The 23,503-nt window shown below is 45.6% G+C and overlaps 1 protein-coding gene across 1 annotated transcript in view; it reads right to left on the bottom strand.

The window, feature by feature from the left end:
• The window catches only part of LOC115122022 (RIMS-binding protein 2-like), a 78,578-nt gene that overhangs the window by 9,302 nt on the left and 45,773 nt on the right, over nt 1-23,503 (bottom strand). Inside the window, 15 exon segments of the mRNA XM_065017456.1 lie at nt 217-322; nt 620-766; nt 917-1,072; nt 1,177-1,462; nt 1,464-1,969; nt 2,412-2,563; nt 3,565-3,588; nt 3,751-4,566; nt 6,004-6,113; nt 6,348-6,427; nt 7,685-7,830; nt 8,833-9,037; nt 11,156-11,206; nt 12,415-12,519; nt 18,884-19,006. Of these exon segments, the coding sequence (XP_064873528.1) occupies nt 217-322; nt 620-766; nt 917-1,072; nt 1,177-1,462; nt 1,464-1,969; nt 2,412-2,563; nt 3,565-3,588; nt 3,751-4,566; nt 6,004-6,113; nt 6,348-6,427; nt 7,685-7,830; nt 8,833-9,037; nt 11,156-11,206; nt 12,415-12,516 (2,887 nt within the window). The 5' untranslated portion in view covers nt 12,517-12,519; nt 18,884-19,006.

Below are 23,503 nucleotides of genomic sequence, written 5' to 3'. Positions count from 1 at the left end.
GCTGATAATACTGTACATTGACTGATGTCTATAAGTAAGCTGTCAGTACTGTGAAGGCATGAGCATGGTTCAAAGACACAGAGGTGATCTGCACACACAGAAGCTCATGGAGGATTAAAACAGGCAGCAGAACATCTACTAGGGCACAGAGAACATCAATGCACAAAAACAATACAACTCCCAGAGTCCTCTCTGGGGTAATGTGACCCGACTGACCAATGGAGGGCACCATAAGAGGGTGTCTCTGGGGCTGCGGACCGTCCCGTGGCATTCTTCTCCCCGTCTCCCGATCCAGCCGACCCCCAGAGGAGTTGTTCCCAATCTTAAAAAGATCACACATAAAAAAAATCTTAATCTTCCCACAACTAGCAAAATTACTTTCAATGACCATTGCTTCAAATAAAAGGTCATCCCAATCAAACAAGATAGAAGAAGTATTCTAATGTAGACACATGGCTGGACACAGGGGCCATATCATCCAACTGTGGTAAAGGGGTTTGCGTACTTGATTTTTTCCATTGTAAAAGTGGTAATCAGAACCAAATCAGTTTACTCGATTTTAATATTTAACATTTCAATGTTAAGCTTTGATGAGAGACTACATGAGTGGTATTCCTACCTTGAGTGCATTGTGGGAGTTGCGTCGTCGTCCCTCCTCCAGCTGCATTTCAGAGTAGAGCTCCTCCTCATCCTCTTCCATGATGTCAGAAAGGTCAGAGCCCCGGCTGCTCTCACTGTGGTACTCCTCACTGTGGCTGTAGTGGGCCTGACACACACACACACACACACACACACACACACACACACACACACACACACACACACACACATAAAGGTGTGAAATCATACTAGGATATCCAGCACCCGGGAAAAACCATTGGATGTGAATATGTACCCTATTACATTCTGTCTTTACCGGCCTGCCCAGCTCGGACCCTCTGAGGAATTCATCTACTGAGGCCCCCTGTCTCCTGAGGCCGTGACCATACCCTTCCTCATCCTCCTCTTCCTCATCTGAGTTCTGTTGGTGGAAGGCCTGGCCCTGCTCATTGTAGACGACTCTCCTCTCCATCTAACACAATCCATAGGCAGATATTTGTAACTTCAACAAACAAATGATCAGACTAGAGCTTTAACCAGGGCAACATTGATTGGCTTTATGTATGAATGACTCACTCTGCCACTCTCTGCAGCCACCCTCTGTGCTGCCTCGCGGGCGATGGCTTTGGCCATTTGGTCTGGGATAGGGGTGCCCCTGGGCTGTGGCAGGATTCTCTGGGGGGAGGGCGAGCGGTGGTTCGCAAAAAGGGGCGCCTCCAGGGTGTGCCCGTACATGGGGGCAGGAGGAGGCTGGGCGGAGGGGGAGCGGGTAGGGTCCCAGGGCTGGCTTGGGACGCCCCCATGCTGGACCACCTGCTCTTTGGCTTCCAGGTCTCTGGCACTTACTGGTCTCTGGTGGAGCTGGGGGTGGGTGGGGCAGCAGGGGTAGGCGGTGCTGGGGAATTGTATGGGGAGGATGAGGCTGGAGGTGCAAGGGCTGTGGAGGACCACCAGGGTGTGCGGGTTGAGGCTGTCGGTGAGGCTGGGGAACAAGATGAGGGGGCAGGGGTTGGAGTTGTGGCTGGGTTTGAGGACTGTGGTTAGGGAAGGGTTGTCTGTGAGGCAGGGGTGAGGGAGGCTGGAGGTGAGGCGGGGGTAGTTGGGGGTGGGGGAGGTGAGGTGACTGGAGGTGGGGTGGGGGGGCATGGGAGTGAGGTGGAGGGGGCCCTGCGTGTGGTTGCTGAGGGGGCACAGGGGCAGGGTGAGGAGGCGGCAACAGTAGGTTGTTTGGAATGGGGGCAACGTGGGAGTCCTGGGACTCTCCCTGTGCTGATAACGTCCTGACGATGACCTCCCTGGCCTCCAGACACTGGATCCTGTTCAGCTCCACTGTCACATAGTCAGCCAGAGGGTACAACACCTCCGCTATCTGACAGGAAACACAACACACACACCTCGGGTTGGACACAGTTGACATTCAGTTCATTGTTGCATTCCTTTCAACTGCTTTTCAACTGCATTGCTCTTAAATTCAGAGCAACGTCCACTAGTATAGACAGTTTGCCTAATACAGACCCTGTGCAACTCTACAAAGGGAGGATGTCCATATTTAATGTCCACCAGCAGAGGGAGTGAGAGTGCTTTCTAGGGTTTTCACAGGCCCTTGTATATAGAGAATACTAACACTGACAGTGTGAGCTGTCTAGGTAGCACTGCTGAGCACTAAAGCCAGCGGTGATGTAATAACACAATTACACACACATATCACATACTCTAACACTCTGTAGTTCACTCACTCTCACATACTCCGCTGTCACTTGGGGTATACCCTTACTCACCTTCTGTCTTTTGGCACACAGTTACTGACTCACCTTTTGTCCTTTAGTGCAGACTGCGTATCCGATGACGCTGGCTCCATTGGAGGTTCCACTGGGTGAGAGGATAGGGGGCTTCCAGCGCACCTGCAGGACCCCTGGTGCCTGGCCACACTGCACCTGCACCTCCTGAGGTGGTAATGGGGGGCCTGGAGGGGGGATGACACGTTAGATACTATCAACATAGGTTTTACACACACAAACGGTGATGGAGTGGAGGTGAGTGGAGCATTCATGAGTGCTGTTACTTGTTTCATCCTATCTCTTTTTTTGTTGGGAAATTACGTGATACACAAATCCCCTTTCCCTTTTCCAATGTTGGTTGCATAGACCTAAGGAATCACGATGTAAATGTTATGTAAAATCCAGTCAATTTTGGAGGGATTATTTTAAGAGTGAATCCTAAATGCATGAAACATCTTATCTGATTAACCTCAAACCCTTTAGCTTTGTAATCAGTCTATTCACACCCAAATGGAAATGTATTTATCAATATAGTATTTAAAAGCAATTTGGAATGTTCTAGCAATGTATTGTATGATGAAAAAGTGAAAGTAGAAGGCTAAAAGGGACAGAGGGAGGTGTGTGTGTGTGTGTGTGTGTGTGTGTGTGTGTGTGTGTGTGTGTGTGTGTGTGTGTGTGTGTGTGTGTGTGTGTGTGTGTGTGTGTGTCTCTTGTGTGTGAAAGGCATCAGTGTGGGTTGAATGGGTACAGCCTGTTCATTCCTGGTTCACTAGGTACACCATGCAGGACATCACAGTGATGTCACAGCTCAGGCAGGGGGGAATGCACACAGATACTGATGTGGTCAAATAAGTGAAGGATAGAGTGGGAGAGAGTTACTTCAGCATATTTAGGTTGTATCCCACATGGAACCCCATTTCCCATATAGTCAACTACTTTTGACCAGGGCTCTGGTAGTGCACTATATAAGGAATATGGTGCCATTTGGGACATAACTTTAATCTATGAGGTATATTAGCATTGAGCCAAAGGGAGGGAAAAGCTGAGGAATTTACTCATAGTAGTTTCCTAGGTTTTAAAGTGCTGTTAGCTTGTTTTCATTCGATGTGTCAGTTGCACATGCCAATGAAAAGCTACTTCCTACTTTTCCCATAACCACCATAACCCAACTGGTCTTCATTCTGACCTGATCTGGAATATGGTCCTGGACCTGGACAAAACATAACAGACATACATAGCACACGTAAGGACGTGAGTCATCTATCTATATCTATGGATGATTATCCAAACTTTCTAGAAAACATTATAGATGACATATGAACATGGACAACATAAAACACTTAGACTTAAGAAAAGATCAAACCGGCCTCACCAGCAGCTTGTGTACAGAACTCCACAGCAGCCTCCTTCTTCTCCCTCTGTTCCATGAGCAGTTGCCATGGTACCTGGTGTGGCCGGGCCACCACCCTCACCTTGTATACCGTCATGGCCTTGAGGTTAACAAAGCGCAGCCTGTACCTCCCCGGCTTCACCACTGCATGCTCCGCCCCATCCAGGAATACTGTGTGCCCATAGTTACTGTTGCTGGGCAACCATGAGAGCTCGGCTGAGTCACGCAGGATGTCGTCCACCCGCAGTCCATATGGCGCCACCACCACGTTGGCTCCCACCATCAGGGTGCAGCGCAGCTCGTCCGACAGGCCCCTGTCTGTCACACTCTGCACGGACACGCGGTGCGTATACGTGTCCAGATCCAGCTTCTCCAACAACGACTTGGTCCTGTCGCCGTAGGGCACGCTGGCACGCACCTCACCATCCACCAGCACGTTGTAGCAGCTGATTTTTCCCCATCCCAGGGGCACCATGGGGGGCTCCCAGGCCACAATGACGCTACGGGCCAACTGCTTGATCAGGGTGATCCTCCGGGGGTAAGGCACAATGTCATCGACCAGATCCTCAGGGTCCAGGGGCCCTGTGCCGTTGCTGCAGGGGCCCAGGGGGTTGCTGGAACCCAGTAGCCCATCCCGAGGGGCCCCTCCATCCACCCCCATCAGGCCATGGGTGATATGGTCCAGAGAGCCCAGGTCCTCCTCTCCGTCCCCTAGTTGGATGGATGGTTTCTCCTTGTCTTGGACAAACTCCACAAAGTTGGACGGGACCAGCCCTCTCTGGCCGTCCAGCAGCTCACCTGGAGCACACAGAGACAGACAGAGAGAGATGCTTACTTTATAATCAACAAAATATAAACCCACAACCATCTCTCTTCTGCAAATTCCTCTACAAATCTTGTCTCCAAACACGTTATTCCAAACAATTCCATGAAAAAAGACCTTTAGAATGTATAAAATAATTCATATTTATATGGAAATGTGGTATGTAAAGAAAGGATCATACGAGTTGAGCAGAATATGGATATTTCTATTGGGAGTAACATGTAGTATCACCCAGGATTCTTTGGCTATGAAGATTTAATTGAGCGATTATTCAGTCAGACACAGTAACACCTTCCAGGAACCCTGTTCTGTTCTGACACACAGTAGCCTGATGATAGATACCATTCACACACGGCCGTCTCAGGGGGAATCTATGGCACGCTCAAGCCTTTAATGATGCCTGCTGCAAATGTTAACATCAGCTAAAAATAGACCATCTCATCAGTGAAAAAAGAGAAAGGAAAATAATAACGAGAGCCCTCGTGACTCAATGCAAGTGTGATCTGTGTTTTGAGCACTATTTTCCCAGGACAACATGACCCTGTGGTGCTCGTCCTCATGGTAGGGACTGTTCTCTCAGATCTGACAGAGAAGAAAGGATAGGGCTATGATGCCATCATCACTTTCTCCAGGAAGTACGGGGGGTTAAAAACCTATTCCTGCACAGTGGATGGAACAAAGGGTGTCTGAAATGGCACCCAATTCACTATAGTGACTTAGTTACCACCAACATCTTTCTCTCATCAGTACTGTACTTGCTTTTCAAAGAGATCCTGACTGTCCTCTCCCTCTCATCTTTCCAGTCAGTACAGTAGTGAGGTTGGGAGGCCCTAGCTCTCTGTCTGCAGAGGGATATGTCTGCGATTAATCAGAGCCTTGCTGGATTAGCCGTCGAGCTACATGGCTCAGGCTGCATCTTGACAACAGCTTGGTCTGAGCACCAGTATCCCTGTGGTAAATACAAACCACTTCCTCCTCCATGCAGCCAGCCAGGCAGGCAGTAGCTAGACTAGATCTAGGCATTCTCACCCACCACCACCAACACCACCGCCCATGGCTGCCAGTGATGACTCACCAGAGCTGCTGATGCAGGCTGAAGTCTGGGCCAGGGATGCTAGGAGGATTAACGTAGCCATGGATGAAAAAGCCTTCATAAGTCTAATGAGATTAGATATGACGCGGGCCCTGTTGATACTGATGCCAGTGGTGATGTGTGTGTGTGGAATGTGTGTAGTAGTACATTTACATTTGAGCCATTTAGCAGATGCTCTTATCCAGAGCGACTTAGTCAGTGCATTCATCTTAAGATAGCTAGGTGAGACAAACACTTATCACAGTTGGAGTAAGTACATTTTTCCTCAACAAAGAAGTTAGCAGCAAAGTCAAAGTAGTAGCCCTGGATTCACTCTCACCTTGGTAGAAACCGTCGTCGTCCATGGTGCCGTACACGTACAGGTACTTCCCAGCCACCAGGGGGAGCTCTGCCTCTGGGTGCTCGTTTGGCCCATCGTAAGGGTTGTAACTACACAACAAGAGAGAGGAGGGGGAGTTCAACATATTGATGTGCTCCACAAGATATACTACAAGATTTCTATGGAGAAAAGAGTGCTTCCGATCTGCAGGTTGATGTACTTGGTGATCTAACTCTGGTCCAGGGTGTAACGTGCGGCTTGCTCACACTGACATAACGCCCTGGACCAGAGCCCTATCTGATCCAGCTGTCCCAGGTGTTGTATGACAGATTGAACAGTCCCACCTGTAGCGGGCGGTGCAGAGACGGACCGTGCCAGTGTAGCGAGGCTTGGACCGGGGCGCAGGGCTGACCTCATCCTCCATCTGCAGGAACACAGGGGCAGAGGAGCAATCATAGAGTTGCATCTAAATACTTCCACCCTTAATTAACTTCTCTAGGGTAGGGGGCAGCATTTGAAATTTTGGATGAAAAGCGTAGTCAAATTAACCTGCCTTCTACTCAGGCCCAGAAGATAGGATATGCATTGGTAGATTTGGATAGAAAACACTCTAAAGTTTCCAAAACTGTTAAAATAGTGTCTGTGAGTATAGCAGAACTGATTTGGCAGGCGAAAACCTGAGAAAAATCCATTCAGGATGAAGGATTTTTTTTTTGTTTGTAGTTTTCTATTCAATGCAATTACAGTATCCATTGACTTAGGACTCAAATTGCAGTTCCCATGCCTTCCACTAGATGTCAACGGTCTTTAGAAATTGTTTCAGGCTTGTATTCTGAAAAATGAGGGAGTAAGAGCAGTCTGAATGAGTGGACCCTGCTGTGTCACAGAGCTTCTTCATGTGCGCGACCGAGAGAGTGCCTTTCTTGTTAACCTTTTATATTGACGACGTTATTGTCAGGTTGAAATAGCTAAAAACAACATGAGGATTGATTATGAACATCGTTTGAAATGTTTCTACAAACTTTACGGATATTATTTTGATTTTTTGTCTACCTGTTGTGACTGCGTTTGAGCCTGTGGATTACTGAAGAAAATACGTGAACAAAATGGTTTTTGGATATAAAAGAGACTTTATCGAGTGCAACCATATGAAGATCATCAAAGGTAAGTGATTCATTTTATCTCTATTTCTGACTTGTGTAACTTCTACTTGGCTGGTTACTGTTTGTAATGATTTGTCTGCTGGGCTATGTTGTCAAATAATCGTACGGTCTGCTTTCTCCGTAAAGCATTTTTTAAATCTTACACCGTGGTTGGATTCACAAGAAGTTCATCTTTAAACATATGTAAAGTAGTTGTATATTTTCTGAATTATTATAATGAGTATTTCTGTATTTGAATTTGGCGCTCTGCAATCTCACTGGATGTTGGCCAGGTGGGACGCTAGAGAGGTTAAACTCTCTAGTTCTACTTCTCTGACAGTTGTCACTGGAGAGTCATGTTTCTGTCCGGTGCTAAACCCATAGGTTTTACGCTATAGCTCAGCTGACTGCTGTCATGTGCTATTATACAGCTGTTCCATGAATAGCCCATCTCTTGGTAAGAACAGAGATAAAGCACCCTCATGCTTTTGCCTTGAGACTTTGTCTCTGAATGGGAAGAGAAGAGAGGCGTTACCCACCTCTGAGGGGGTCGCCCGTTGTGGGCTGCTGGGGCAGCTCGTTGTCACGGTGGTGGGATTGACAGATAGCAGCTCTGGCCTGTCTCTGATCTGTAGCGGGCGGAGGAACTTCGATATCAGCGGAGTGTTTGCCGAGCTCTCATTGCCTGGGAAACATTGATTTCCACACCAAATAAAGAGCATCTGTCATTCCTTCTGCTTTCATTCATGGTACAGCTATTGATTTCCTGTTCAGGGGAGTACACAGCAAACACTCTACAGTATATGGCCAGGACCTGGCTGTGCTCTTTCTGCCTGATGCATCTGCAATGCATTTCCCTGATGCTTAACACTCTCGAACGACACAGCTGACAGGGACCAGGACACAGCCATCACAGAGTTCTCATCGACACACCCCTACACAACACCAAACCTAGGTAATTTCACATTTTAGACAAAAATATAAAATTATTGGTGGTTGGATTTGTTTCATCACACCACCAGATTACAACCATACAGTAGCATTTTAACTGCAGTAAAGTGACAGTAGAGGATATCTAGAGCAGTATCTCAGAGCCTTCTAATCTATAGTATCTGCATTGCTGATTCTGCTGTATGTATTAGCTGGCAGATTACAGTATGTGGGGTTAGAATACTAATGTGTTGGCTCTCATTAGCAGATGTCATATATCAACTCTCTGATCAATGAGCTGTGTTATTGATCATGAATATAGCAGCATTTCACCCATTTCCACAGTGGTCCAGATTTGCCTTGTAGCCTACCGTCGAGATGGGCTGAGAGAGAAGCAGGACCTTACTCACACCAGCCAGTTTAGCTGCCAATTTATCTTCTCTATCTGCCACTCTCCCAACGTCACTCCAGCCGGCTTCTTGTAAAGGTCAATGTTTTCACTGTCTTGTTCCATTTTTAATTAATGAATTACCCACGCATAATGTCTGACAGACCCTCATCTGGACCACAAACAAGATTGTGTACACAGACTTTCAGAACCGTCCGCTGGTCTTGATTGATGAGATACACAGTTTGAAACAAATGCCAGATATGATGCATGTACTATGACTCTCTAAGGCAAGGCTCTTTTCTGCTTCATATGTATGTCTTCTGACTGCACAATGCTCTTACAGAGGGCAGGGTTGGGAGCTCTCACCTTTCCCTGCCTTCACTGCCAGTCCGTTGAGGATTTGGGAGAGTTTATTTTCCAAGGAAAGGGGAGTTTTTTGTTTGGAGAAAGAATCAGTGCTGAAGATGTCCACAGTATCCGCCTCCAGACGGAAATCTTCCAGGCTCTTGGACAAATGGCCAAACCGTTTAGTCTGTGACCTGCATTTCTGCTCCAGGTCGCGAACCTTGTCCTTCCGTGGACAATGATGTGATATAGAGGGGAGGAGAGAGAAGGAATGAATGTTTCTGTGTTCCTATGTAGCAACTCTTTAGAAGGGGATAGATACACTGTATTACATTTATATTTGAGTCATTTATCAGACGCTCTTATCCAGAGCAACTTACATACATTTTCATACTGGTCCCCCGTGGGAATCAAACCCACAACCCTGGCGTTGCAAGCGCCATGCTCTACCAACTGAGCCACAAGGGATCTATTACAAAGCAATGCATGTTTTATGTTAATAAAATGTACATAATATACCTCTACATGACTATGAGTTCAACTAATCAATGGCTTAAATCCTTATCTGGTGCTGCAGATCGCAAGCCGAACCAATTACCGCACGGGATCCCAAAAGAGCCATTTCATATCAACAACACTGCCTGCCAAATAATCAATGTACAGTATATGGAAGAGGCTGTGTAACACTGATACACTTTGATAACCAAAGCCAAGCACAGTGAAGAGGCTTATAAAAGTATGTACATTAAAGACATTATCTAAGCAGCTCCGAGACAATGATTAGAGCCCTGAGTTAAAACAACCGTTGGGTTTTCTCTGAAAGCTAGAAAGCTCAAACCCCATGGCTTGCTGGGTAAGAGATAAGACAAGCCAGGGTCCTAGCCAAGGGGAAAGTTGGTTTTACCCAGCAATAAAACTAGATGTTTCAGAGTCAGAACACTGGGCTGCAAGATGGGCTGAGATACAATAACTGAGGATGAATGAACAGCCATCGTTTTCAAATGGAAACAAGGAAATCAAATGTGTTTAGATGTTCCAGAACATCTGGAAGGTGTACAAAATGGCACTCTATTCCCTATATAGTGCACTACTACCATACAGTGCACTACCTCTGACCAGAGCCCTAAAGGTCCTGGTCATAAGTAGTGTACTATATAGGGAATAGGGTGCCATTTGGGACACAATTTTGGACTGTAGTACAGAGGAGGCAGAAGAGGATCTATAGTGTGATCCAGTACTGACACAGGCTCTGTTCAACTAATATAATTCAATCTAGTTCAATATTAGCATATGTATGATTGCCTAATTACCATAACATATGCACTGATGTGAATTAGAGCCCAAGTGATTCACTGAGACTTTTGAAAGGCTATAGGACGGAAATGACCATGGAGATGATGAACACTGTGTAACTAGATGTTTCAGGGTGGGAAACATCATTATCTGCATTCTGTCCAAATGGTTCTGTTCAGACACAGAAGAAACACATAGAAACACACAATGACATTGAATAAAGATGAAAGAAAACAAACACCCAAATCAAGCTGTTACATCGTATGCAATCAATGCATATGTAATACAGTAATCCATTCAAAATCATGTCAATGAATTAGAAAAGAGAACCATTACAAAACAAGTAGGTTTGACGAGTCCCCCTATGGGGAAGATCATGTACAATGAATATCCTAAAAGAAAACACCCCAAATCATAACCAAGACTGTGCTGAAAACTAGAAATTATGGAAATGAACATTATGTCTAGTTCATCTTAGAGCCATCTCCTCTCTAGGTTAACTGAACACGCTGGTGGAGTTCTCTGTGCACAGCGCCAGCCCTAATGCAGCTCCTCTGCACTGTAGATATTTCATCATCTGGATGGTTGCCCCCTGAACTCCTGTTGATTTTTCTGTAAAAGAGGTTTCTCCAGAGCCATTAGTGCGTGGCTGGGATAAGAGCTTCTGATCTTAGCCTGAGCAATGGCAGAGTTCACCGGTCTAACTGAGTCGTAAAAGAAAGAGTTATGGGCAGGTTGAGGTTTTGCGGACCCAACTCTCTGGGTATTCCACGCTCATCAGTGCTTAGCTCCCCACTCAACAAAAGCCTCCAAAAGCAATGCAAATACAGTATAGAGTATCACCTGGGATTAACCAGGTTTATCTCAAAACTCTAGCTTTTCATGAAAGGCAATACGGATTTGGTGGATTTAAAACAAGGTATTTTTCTTATGCATCAATGTGTCTTGAATACACAAACAAAACCACATGTATCAGTCAATTGACAACCATTTTGAAAACAGCCACAGAAGCCATCCTCTCCTCACCCACTGGACCTCCATGTCCACTTACCTCTAACAGGTGGACCGCTCCCTCATGCTCTCTCTCAGCTTCAACCTGAGCCTGGAGAACACAAACACAGGTATATAGGCCCTGCAGGTGACACGGTGAGCACTGCACATTCTTTCTCTGTCAGTAATACATCAAGCATACACTTGGCACAGCTCTTGGTACACTGCAGACATAGAAGAGACAGTCTGAGTTGAACAACAACTCAAGAGGAACTGTCAGCGCAAGAGCAGACACATGCAGAACCCTCAGTGGTGTCAGCTCTGCACAGCATGAGCAGGAGAAATAGTCTTAGAGAGACAAGTTCACAGTACAAAGGCAATGAATGCCTCACAGCTGTGGGGTTTCTGAGGACAGGGGAGACTAGGCAAAATGGAAAGGGTGCTATGACTTCCAATTTAAAAACCTGCAACTAAGGTGCACCGGAAAAGCCTCATAATATCAAGCTGTTTCATCCAGATTGGCTTTGATATCTAGAAGGACGAAATGCTGTTCTACTCAAGTGATATATCATCTGTGCGATTGGTAATTAAATGGAATCACAGCGCAATAGATTAGGTAAAGGACAAAAGAGACAAAGGACGAGGCCTCAAATGAGCACGCTGTGGCAGATGCATACAAACTCGCCGATTGAAACGCAGATAGACGTGCACACCGACAAAACACACACCAATACTCAAAAGCAAACATCCTCATTCAACTCCCAATAACACACACACAAGCAAACACAATCACACATGCATTCCCTCTCCGTCTCCCTAAAGTGAAGTGCTTGGTTAACTTTAGGCAGTGTCTCTGGGGAGTCTGATCTGTGCGGTGCTTGCGGTCTGCACTAATTGTTATGTCTGTCATGGCTCCTCTCTAAACAGAACACACAGGGATTCACACAGCTCGCTAGGAGCTCAGATTACTGCTGCCAATGCAGACAGACACACAATCACAGGAGACTACTGATTATATGGCCCCTTTTACATTCCCATCATATTTCAAATCCACAGGCTGAGTTGAAAAACAACTCAGGAGGAACTGTCAGTGCTAGAGCAGACACATGCAGAACGCTCACTATGGTAGAATGTTGTTGTTTTTCATGAGTCATGAGTTACAGTGTTTGGGGGAACATTGCATATTAGTTGCACAATACTAGTCTCTCTAATAAATGCACACATACTTGACCACTGTTATCATGATGCATTGTCTTTAGTGACCACTGTGGTGATGGTTGGAGTCTAGGGCGGAGGCGAGGTGGGGTGTTATGGGCTTACCTTATGCAGAAGGTGGATCTTCTGCTGCTTGGAGGTGAGGGCAGCCAGGGCCTGCTCATGCTCTTCATCCAACTGCTGCCTCCTCTCAGCAGCCTCTCGCATATGCTGGGGAGACCAGGACACAAAAACAACACAGTCAAAACATGTTAATATGCTGGGGAGACCAGGTCACAAACAACACAGTCAATACATGTTTATATGCTGGGGAGACCAGGTCACAAACAACGCAGTCAATACATGTTTATATGCTGGGGAAACCAGGTCACAAACAACACAGTCAATACATGTTCATATGCTGGGGAGACCAGGTCACAAAAACAACACAGTCAAAACATGTTAATATGCTGGGGAGCCCAGGTCACAAACAACACAGTCAATACATGTTCATATGCTTGGGAGACCAGGTCACAAACAACGCAGTCAATACATGTTTATATGCTGGGGAGACCAGGTCACAAACAACACAGTCAATACATGTTTATATGCTGGGGAGACCAGGTCACAAACAACACAGTCAATACATGTTTATATGCTGGGGAGCCCAGGTCACAAACAACACAGTCAATACATGTTTATATGCTGGGGAGACCAGGTCACAAACAACACAGTCAATACATGTTTATATGCTGGGGAGACCAGGTCACAAACAACACAGTCAATACATGTTTATATGCTGGGGAGACCAGGTCACAAACAACACAGTCAATACATGTTCATATTCTGGGGAGACCAGGTCACAAAAACAACACAGTCAATACATGTTGATATGCTGGGGAGACCAGGTCCCAGACAACACCGTCAATACATGTAGATATGCTGGGGAGACCAGGTCACAAACAACACAGTCAATACATGTTGATATGCTGGGGAGACCAGGTCACAAACAACACAGTCAATACATGTAGATATGCTGGGGAGACCAGGTCACAAACAACACAGTCAATACATGTTGATATGCTGGGGAGACCAGGTCCCAGACAACACAGTCAATACATGTAGATATGCTGGGGAGACCAGGTCCCAGACAACACAGTCAATACATGTTCATATTCTGGGGAGACCAGGTCCCAGACAACACAGTCAATACATGTAGATATGCTGGGGAGACCAGGTCACAAACAACACAGTCAATACATGTTCATATTCTGGGGAGACCAGGTCACAAAAACAACACAGTCAATACATGTTGATATGCTGGGGAGACCAGGTCACAAACAAAACAGTCAATACATGTAGATATGCTGGGGAGACCAGGTCACAAACAACACAGTCAATACATGTTCATATTCTGGGGAGACCAGGTCACAAAAACAACACAGTCAATACATGTTGATATGCTGGGGAGCCCAGGTCACAAACAACACAGTCAATACATGTAGATATGCTGGGGAGACCAGGTCACAAACAACACAGTCAATACATGTAGATATGCTGGGGAGACCAGGTCCCAGACAACACAGTCAATACATGTAGATATGCTGGGGAGACCAGGTCACAAACAACACAGTCAATACATGTTTATATGCTGGGGAGACCTGGTCCCAGACAACACAGTCAATACATGTTCATATTCTGGGGAGACCAGGTCCCAGACAATGCAGTCAATACATGTTGATATGCTGGGGAGACCTGGTCACAAACAACACAGTCAATACATGTTGATATGCTGGGGAGACCAGGTCACAAACAACACAGTCAATACATGTTGATATGCTGGGGAGACCAGGTCACAAAAACAACACAGTCAATACATGTTGATATGCTGGGGAGACCAGGTCACAAAAACAACACAGTCAATACATGTTGATATGCTGGGGAGACCAGGTCCCAGACAATGCAGTCAATACATGTAGATATGCTGGGGAGACCAGGTCACAAACAACACAGTCAATACATGTAGGTATGCTGGGGAGACCAGGTCCCAGACAACACAGTCAATACATGTAGATATGCTGGGGAGACCAGGTCACAAAAACAACACAGTCAATACATGTTGATATGCTGGGGAGACCAGGTCACAAACAACACAGTCAATACATGTTGATATGCTGGGGAGACCAGGTCACAAACAACACAGTCAATACATGTTGATATGCTGGGGAGACCAGGTCACAAAAACAACACAGTCAATACATGTAGATATGCTGGGGAGACCAGGTCACAAACAACACAGTCAATACATGTAGGTATGCTGGGGAGACCAGGTCCCAGACAACACAGTCAATACATGTTCATATGCTGGGGAGCCCAGGTCACAAACAACACAGTCAATACATGTTTATATGCTGGGGAGACCAGGTCACAAACAACACAGTCAATACATGTAGATATGCTGGGGAGACCAGGTCACAAACAACGCAGTCAATACATGTAGGTATGCTGGGGAGACCAGGTCCCAGACAACACAGTCAATACATGTTCATATGCTGGGGAGACCAGGTCCCAAACAACACAGTCAATACATGTAGATATGCTGGGGAGCCCAGGTCACAAACAACACAGTCAATACATGTTTATATGCTGGGGAGACCAGGTCACAAACAACACAGTCAATACATGTTGATATGCTGGGGAGACCAGGTCACAAACAACACAGTCAATACATGTTCATATGCTGGGGAGACCAGGTCACAAACAAAGCAGTCAATACATGTTCATATGCTGGGGAGCCCAGGTCACAAACAACACAGTCAATACATGTTCATATGCTGGGGAGCCCAGGTCACAAACAACACAGTCAATACATGTTCATATGCTTGGGAGACCAGGTCACAAACAACACAGTCAATACATGTTAATATGCTGGGGAGACCAGGTCACAAACAACACAGTCGATACATGTTAATATGCTGGGGAGACCAGGTCACAAACAACACAGTCAATACATGTAGATATGCTGGGGAGACCAGGTCACAAACAACATAGTCAATACATGTTGATATGCTGGGGAGACCAGGTCACAAACAACACAGTCAATACATGTAGATATGCTGGGGAGACCAGGTCACAAACAACACAGTCAATACATGTTGATATGCTGGGGAGACCAGGTCCCAGACAATGCAGTCAATACATGTAGATATGCTGGGGAGCCCAGGTCACAAACAACACAGTCAATACATGTTGATATGCTTGGGAGACCAGGTCCCAGACAATGCAGTCAATACATGTTGATATGCTGGGGAGACCAGGTCACAAACAACACAGTCAATACATGTTGATATGCTGGGGAGACCAGGTCCCAGACAATGCAGTCAATACATGTTGATATGCTGGGGAGACCAGGTCACAAACAACACAGTCAATACATGTTGATATGCTGGGGAGACCAGGTCACAAACAACACAGTCAATACATGTTTATATGCTGGGGAGACCAGGTCCCAGACAATGCAGTCAATACATGTTTATATGCTTGGGAGACCAGGTCCCAGACAATGCATTCAATACATGTTAATATGCTGGGGAGACCAGGTCACAAACAACACAGTCAAAACATGTTTATATGCTTGGGAGACCAGGTCCCAGACAATGCAGTCAATACATGTTAATATGCTGGGGAGACCAGGTCACAAACAACACAGTCAAAACATGTTTATATGCTTGGGAGACCAGGTCCCAGACAATGCAGTCAATACATGTTGATATGCTGGGGAGACCAGGTCACAAACAACACAGTCAATACATGTTTATATGCTGGGGAGACCAGGTCACAAACAACACAGTCAATACATGTTGATATGCTGGGGAGACCAGGTCACAAACAACACAGTCAATACATGTTTATATGCTGGGGAGCCCAGGTCACAAACAACACAGTCAATACATGTTTATATGCTGGGGAGACCAGGTCACAAACAACGCAGTGAAAACATGTTGATATGCTGGGGAGACCAGGTCACAAACAATGCAGTCAATACATGTTTATATGCTGGGGAGCCCAGGTCACAAACAACACAGTCAATACATGTTTATATGCTGGGGAGCCCAGGTCACAAACAACACAGTCAATACATGTTGATATGCTGGGGAGACCAGGTCACAAACAACACAGTCAATACATGTTTATATGCTGGGGAGACCAGGTCCCAGACAATGCAGTCAATACATGTTTATATGCTTGGGAGACCAGGTCCCAGACAATGCAGTCAATACATGTTAATATGCTGGGGAGACCGGGTCACAAACAACACAGTCAATACATGTTGATATGCTGGGGAGACCAGGTCACAAACAACACAGTCAATACATGTTTATATGCTGGGGAGACCAGGTCACAAACAACACAGTCAATACATGTAGATATGCTGGGGAGACCAGGTCACAAACAACACAGTCAATACATGTTGATATGCTGGGGAGACCAGGTCACAAACAACACAGTCAATACATGTTGATATGCTGGGGAAACCAGGTCACAAACAATGCAGTCAATACATGTTGATATGCTGGGGAGACCAGGTCACAAACAACACAGTCAATACATGTTGATATGCTGGGGAGACCAGGTCACAAACAACACAGTCAATACATGTTGATATGCTGGGGAGACCAGGTCACAAACAACGCAGTGAAAACATGTTTATATGCTGGGGAGACCAGGGCACAACATGGTCATACATGGTCATAGTGCGGTAACTATGTCTTGAATGGTTACAACACAATCCAAACACATTTACAGCACCCATAATACCAGATGAATACATAAAATGTCAAAGCAACAAGAATGCTGTCGTTTTCCATTCAAAGGGTATGAAGTTTGTTTACCTCTATTGACGCCATATCAAGTCCGACTCACTGATTCTTGTGATCAATCGCATACACTGAGTGTACACAATAGTAGGAACACCTGCGCCAGGCGCACCAGTTTGAATCTGTCAAGAACTGCAATGCTGCTGGGTTTTTCACGCTCAACAGATTCCTGTATGTATCAAGAATGCTCCACCACCACCCAAAGGACATCCAGCCAACTTGAAACAACTGTGGGAAGCATTGGAGTCCACATGGGCCAGCATCCCTGTGGAATGCTTTCAACAATTTGTAGAGTCCATGCCCCAATGAATTGAGCATGTTCTGAGGGCTAAAGGGGGTGCAACTCAATATTAGGAAACTGTTCCTAACATTTTGTACACTCAGTGTATAGTCACCCACTCCCAAATGAGTAATTATGACTGTATCTCCAGAGTTAAGAGCAGCTGCCACCGGTAGGACTTGGAGTTAAGGACATAAGATGTTTCTTGGAGCTTAAAAACATAAAGCAGCTTATAAACTCTGACATTCATCTTTTTCTCTCCGGGAGAAGGAAAGCTTCTTTCTCCCCAGAGATGCTCAGAGGTGTCCTGAGCAGGCACTGCTTTGCATAATCACAGAGGAGTCTTAAGCTCTGCTGGAGACCCAGGAGACTCCAGTGACCGAGGGACTGTCACTAGGCTCACTCTGTCAGATGTGGTTGTGGTCATTCAAGAGCTCCAAAACAGACTGGCCCGTTAGAGCTCTGGCTCTCATACACAGGGACCAGACGCTAGCCCACAGCTAACTGATTCTTATAATCGTCGTCATCGGTATCGTTATCGTTACCGTTATCGTCATCGTCATCGTCATCATCCTCATCCACAGCAACAAAGATGCAACTTCTCAGTTTAAGACTCCACTTATTCAGATTAGCCAACTTTATGGCGATATTATGTCAGTGAATATCTCTCTCTGAAATTCCGAGGTATAGCACAATCTTGGTAACATGGTTATGCAATGGTGAAAAAGTGCAAACTATTATCCCTGAAACATTGAGCACACTGGAAACGAAGGAGAGTGCTCCACTTCAGGAAATCTCTCACTCATATTTTTTTCCTTCTCCCTTTTCAGTCTTTCTCTGCTTTCTCCATCCTCATCTCTCTCCATAATATTCTCCAACATGCAATCTCCACATCCGTCCAAATCAATAGGCAATGAGAAAGTAACACACACTTCTTTTATTTTTTAGGAGCAGGAGTCAATTTCCTCAGATGGGTACATTTTTCTCTCAAATATAGCCTTACAAACAGACAATCAATATTGCATGGAGGGAAGCAGTGATTTGCAATGAGAGTATATTTCACACTGCTATGAGACTGCTGCTGATTGCTATTGGCATACAAGAGTCTAATGAAAAAGAGTTTCCTGCAACACAAATGACAAAACTCACACACTTTTATTGGGAAGGAAGATGTATTCTATAACTCATAGGATAGACTTTGTAGATATATGCAATTGTCCAATCGGGTTTTCAGAAAATATTGATCTAGTGATCTAGCTTCACCTTAACCTAACCCAATCAGATTGCAAAGGTCTTATAGTAGCCTATCTCTGACGTTTAATTCATATCTCATGATTGGCTGACAGAGCTTACTGTTGAGTTGAAAAAAACAGTAGCAGTGAATGTAGGAGAGCTAGGACTGATGGATGGATGGATGGACGGACGGATGGATTCTCACCTTGAGGACCTGCTCGAGGTTCTCCAGTTTGCCTTGGAGCCGTTTCCTCTCCTGTTGGGCTAAGTCTCTCTCCTAACTCACAGCACTGTAGGTGTGTCCGAGCTGCTCATAGTCTGACCTTACCTAGAGAAAAATTAAATAAAGACAGAAATCAAGTAAGGGCAAGAGTGAGTCAGGGTGAAGGAATATACACTACAGGGCCAAAAGTATGTGGACACCCCTTCAAATGAGTGGATTCAGCTATTTAAGATTGAGCACACAGCCATGAAATCTCCATAGGAAAACATTGGCAGTAGAATGGCCCGTACTGAAGCGCTCAGTGACGATCATCTTGGCACCGTCATAGAATGCCACCTTTCTAACAAGTCGGTTCATAAGATTTCTGCCCCTCAACTATAAGTGCTGTTATTGTGATGCTGAAATGTCTAGGAGCAACAACATCGTATGACCTTGGTTGCAACACTCACTACCGAGTTGCAAACTGCCTCTGGAAGCAACTTCAGCACAGGAACTGTTCGTCAAGAGCTTCATGAAATGGGTTTGCATGGCCGTGCAGCCGTGCACACAAGCCTAAGATCACCATGTGCAATGCCAAGTGTCGGCTGGAGGGGTGTAAATCTCGCTGCCGTAGGACTCTGGAGCAGTGGAAACGCGTTCTTTGGAGTGATGAATCACACTTCACCAGCTGGCAGTCCGATGGACATATCTGGGTTTGGTGGATGCCAGGAGAACACTACCAGCCCTAATGCTTAGTGGCAACTGTAAAGTTTGGTGGAATAGGAATAATGGTCTGGAGCTGTTTTTCATGGTTCAGGCTTCTTGGATCCAGTGAAGGGAAATATCAACACTACAGCATACAATGACATTCTAAATGTAATTAACATGTTAGATATTACTGCACTGTCGGAACTAGAAGAACAAACATTTTGCTACACTCGCATTAACATCTGCTAAGCATGTGTTTCTGACAAATAAAATTTGATTTGATTTAGATGATTCTGTGCTTCCGACTTTGTGGCTCTTGCAGGGCTCATTGCAGGCCAGTCAAGTTCCTTTCTTGTTTCAGCACGACAATGCCCCTGTGCACAACACGAGGTCCATACAGAAAGGGTTTGTCAAGATTGCTGTGGAATAAATTGACCGGCCTGCACAGAGCCCTGACCTCAACCCCATTGAACACCTTTGGGATGAATTTTAACACCGACTGCGAACCGGGCCTAATCGCCCAACATCAGTGCCCGACCTCACTAATGCTCTTCCGGCTGAATGGAATTAAGCCCCGCAGCAATGTTCCAACATCTAGCGGAACGCCTTCCCAGAAGAGTAGAGACTGTTATAGCAGCAAAGGTGTGACCAACTCCATATTAATGAACAAGATGTTGGAATGAGACGTTCGACAAGCAGGTGTCCACATACTTTTGGCCATGTAGTGTATATGGAGTAAGTGGGAGGAGAAAAAAATAATTTTGTTCTTCCATCAATTTACCTGTCCTTTTTCATTTACAGTGCCTTCAGAGAGTATTCAGACACCTTGACTTTTCCACATCTTGTTAAATTACAGTTTTATTCTGAAATTGATTGAATAAAAAAAACTCTACACACAATACCCCATAATGACAAAGATAAAAATGTTTTTAGAAATGTTTGCAAATGTATTTAAAATAAAAACAGAAATATCTTACTTACGTAGTAGGTATTCAGACCCTTTGCTATGAGACTTGAAATTGAGCTCAGATGCATTATGTTTCCATTGTTCATCCTTGAGATGTTTCTACAACTACATTTTTGTCCACCTGTGGTAAATTCAATTGATTGGACATTATTTGGAAAGGCACACACCTGTCTGTATAAGGTCGAGGCACAGATCTGGGGAAGGGTACCAAAACATTTCTGCAGAATTGAAGGTCCCCAAGAGCACAGTGGCCTCCATCAATCTTAATTTCTTAACATTTGGGGCGGCAGGTAGCCTAGTGGTTAGAGCTTTGGACTAGTAACTGAAAGGTTGCAAGATCAAATCCCCGAGCTGACAAGATAAACATCTGTCGTTCTGCCCCTGAACAAGGCAGTTAACCCACTGTTCCTAGGCTGTCATTGAAAATAGGAATTTGTTCTTAACTGACTTGCCTAGTTAAATAAAGGTTAAAAGAAATGGAAGAAGATGGGAACCACCAAGACTCTTCCTAGAGCTGGCCACCAAGCCAAACTCAGCAATTGAGGGACAAGGGCCTTGGTCAGGGAGGTGACCAAGAACCTGATAGTCACTCTGATAGAGCTCCAGAGTTCCTCTGTGTAGATGGGAGAACCTTCCAGAAGGACAACCATCTCTGCAGCACTCCACCAATCTGACCTTTATGGTAGAGTGGCCAGACGGAAGCCAATCCTTAGTATGGCAAATGACCTTCCGCTTGTAGTTTTCCTAAAGACTCACAGACCATGAGAAGCAAGATTGAACTCTTTGGCCTGAATGCCAAGAGTCACATCTGGAGGAAACATGGCACCATCCCTACGGGGAATCATGCTGTGGGGATGTTTTTAAGCGGCAGGGACTGGGAGAGGCAAAGATGAACGGTGCAAAGTACAGAGAGATCCTTGATGAAAACTTGCTCCAGAGTGCTCAGGAACTCAGACTGGGGCGAAGGTTCGCCTTCCAACAGAACAATGACCCTAAGCACACAGCCAAGACAACGCTGGAGTGGCTTCGGGACAAGTGTCTGAATGCCCTTGAGTGGCCCAGTCTGAGCCTGAACTTGAACCCAATCGAACATCTCTGGATAGACCTGATAATACCTGTGCAGCAACACTCCCCATCCAACCTGACAGAGCTTGAGAGGATCTGTAGAGAAGAATGGAAAAATCCATATAGACCAAGCTTGTAGCGTCATACCCAAGAAGCCTCGAGGCTGTAATCGTTGCCAAAAGTGCTTCAACAAAGTACTGAGTAAAGGGTCTGAATACTTATGTAAATGTTATATTTCCCAGGGGGGGGGTGTAGAGTCTAAACTGCTGTGAAATTAGTCAGCATAGCGATGATACAAGGAAGTTGCTGACTCAAGCTCATGGCCCCATTTCATCATCAATCAGAAAGCCTTGAAGGAAGGTGACTTAAGTTGGGTTCTCTCGAGTTCGGCTGCATCTGAACAGAACCATTTCTTAGCCACCCACCAACTGCTTAAGTCTCTAATTAATTAATATAATTGGATCAGCTCGTTCAAGGTAACTTGTGGACCCAATGAAATCGTACCGCACCAGTTATTCACAATGTTGTACTTGTTTTTTGAAACAAATTATTTCAGCCGAACCCTCAAATGAAATAATCCATGATAATTTTGGGTTGTGGGTAAAGATTGCAACAAGATCCTCTGTTCTGATATGAAATTGAATCTATTATATATCTCCCCATAATTCCAGTATTCTGACAACTGCACCTAGATGTGATACAATCCTTTCTCTACACAGGGGTCAGTTAATGTTCATCTGGGGATCATGAGGGGATCGACCATGAAGAGAAAATGATAACGACAAACACCCGACTGATTGGCTTAAATCACCCACGGCAACGAGTCCCTCGCCTTCCCTCCCATCAACCAGACAGCCCTGGCACATTCCTCTCAGCACTTATTCACTCATATGCCCCCCGCCCTCTCTGATATTGGAAGGCCGCTCTGCTGGCATCTCCCATCGATCTTACGTCATCTGCTTTGAGAAATCGCCCCTCTGATGCGAGGGGTAGACAGAGGCGCCTTTCTCTCTCCCATGTTATTTACTGATTCTCCACAATCTCATTCACACCCAGAAGGTGAGAGGCGAGCACCTCGGCTAGCGCCCGGTGCTACGCTAACTCTTCCTTTCATCACTGACTCTGATGCTAATGCTAACCATGTCCTCTCAGGTAGTAGCGTCAAACCCAGGCTCAGGTACCTGGGCACCGCACTACTCTGCCCCCCCTCTCTTTCATTTCAACGTCTGACAGATGGCTCCTTTCTGTTGGCCGTGGCATGCGGGCGGAATACGTGAGGAGCCGGAAAGGGGATTAGGATGGAGCAAAGTGCCAAGCTGTTTTGTTCTCTGGACACGTGTCAAAGCTGGCCCCGTGAAAGTGACACCATTAGCGCTAGCCGACCCCCCCGCCACAGACAGTCACTCACTCACACTCCCAGTCTGTGTGTGTGTTTGAGTGTGCGTGCGTGCGTCCGTCTGCGTCTGTGGGGCCTGCTGGATAGGGTTGAGATAGATTCACACACACAGAGGCTGGGAAGTGATGCTGTGATGTTTGTGTCATTTTGGTGTCTTGGTTTTGTTTCCCAGATAACAGTGTTTAGAGAGTAGTAAAGCCTTTAGTGTGGGCATTGACATTATGACTGGCCTATGTGCTATGAGCATGGCCTCTCCACCTCCATTGGGAACGCACTTCAACTCCAAAACTCTACAACGTCCATATGGTAGCCTGTCTGTTATCACTGTCTAGCACATTCTGTTACAGCTAACAAATGTCCCAGCATCCATGATACATAATACACTCCACATCTAATGTATACAATTCCACTTAACCACAACAAGCATCATCTCCTTATGGAGACAGAGTGAAATTGTGCAAGGGGCTTTCAGTGGATATCGATCTAT

The sequence above is a fragment of the Oncorhynchus nerka genome, linkage group LG4 (genome assembly GCF_034236695.1).
Source record: "Oncorhynchus nerka isolate Pitt River linkage group LG4, Oner_Uvic_2.0, whole genome shotgun sequence".
NCBI classification, from domain to species: domain Eukaryota; kingdom Metazoa; phylum Chordata; class Actinopteri; order Salmoniformes; family Salmonidae; genus Oncorhynchus; species Oncorhynchus nerka.
The sequence above is the reverse complement of the archived record's forward strand: the minus strand, read 5'-3'. Positions and strand labels throughout refer to the sequence as shown.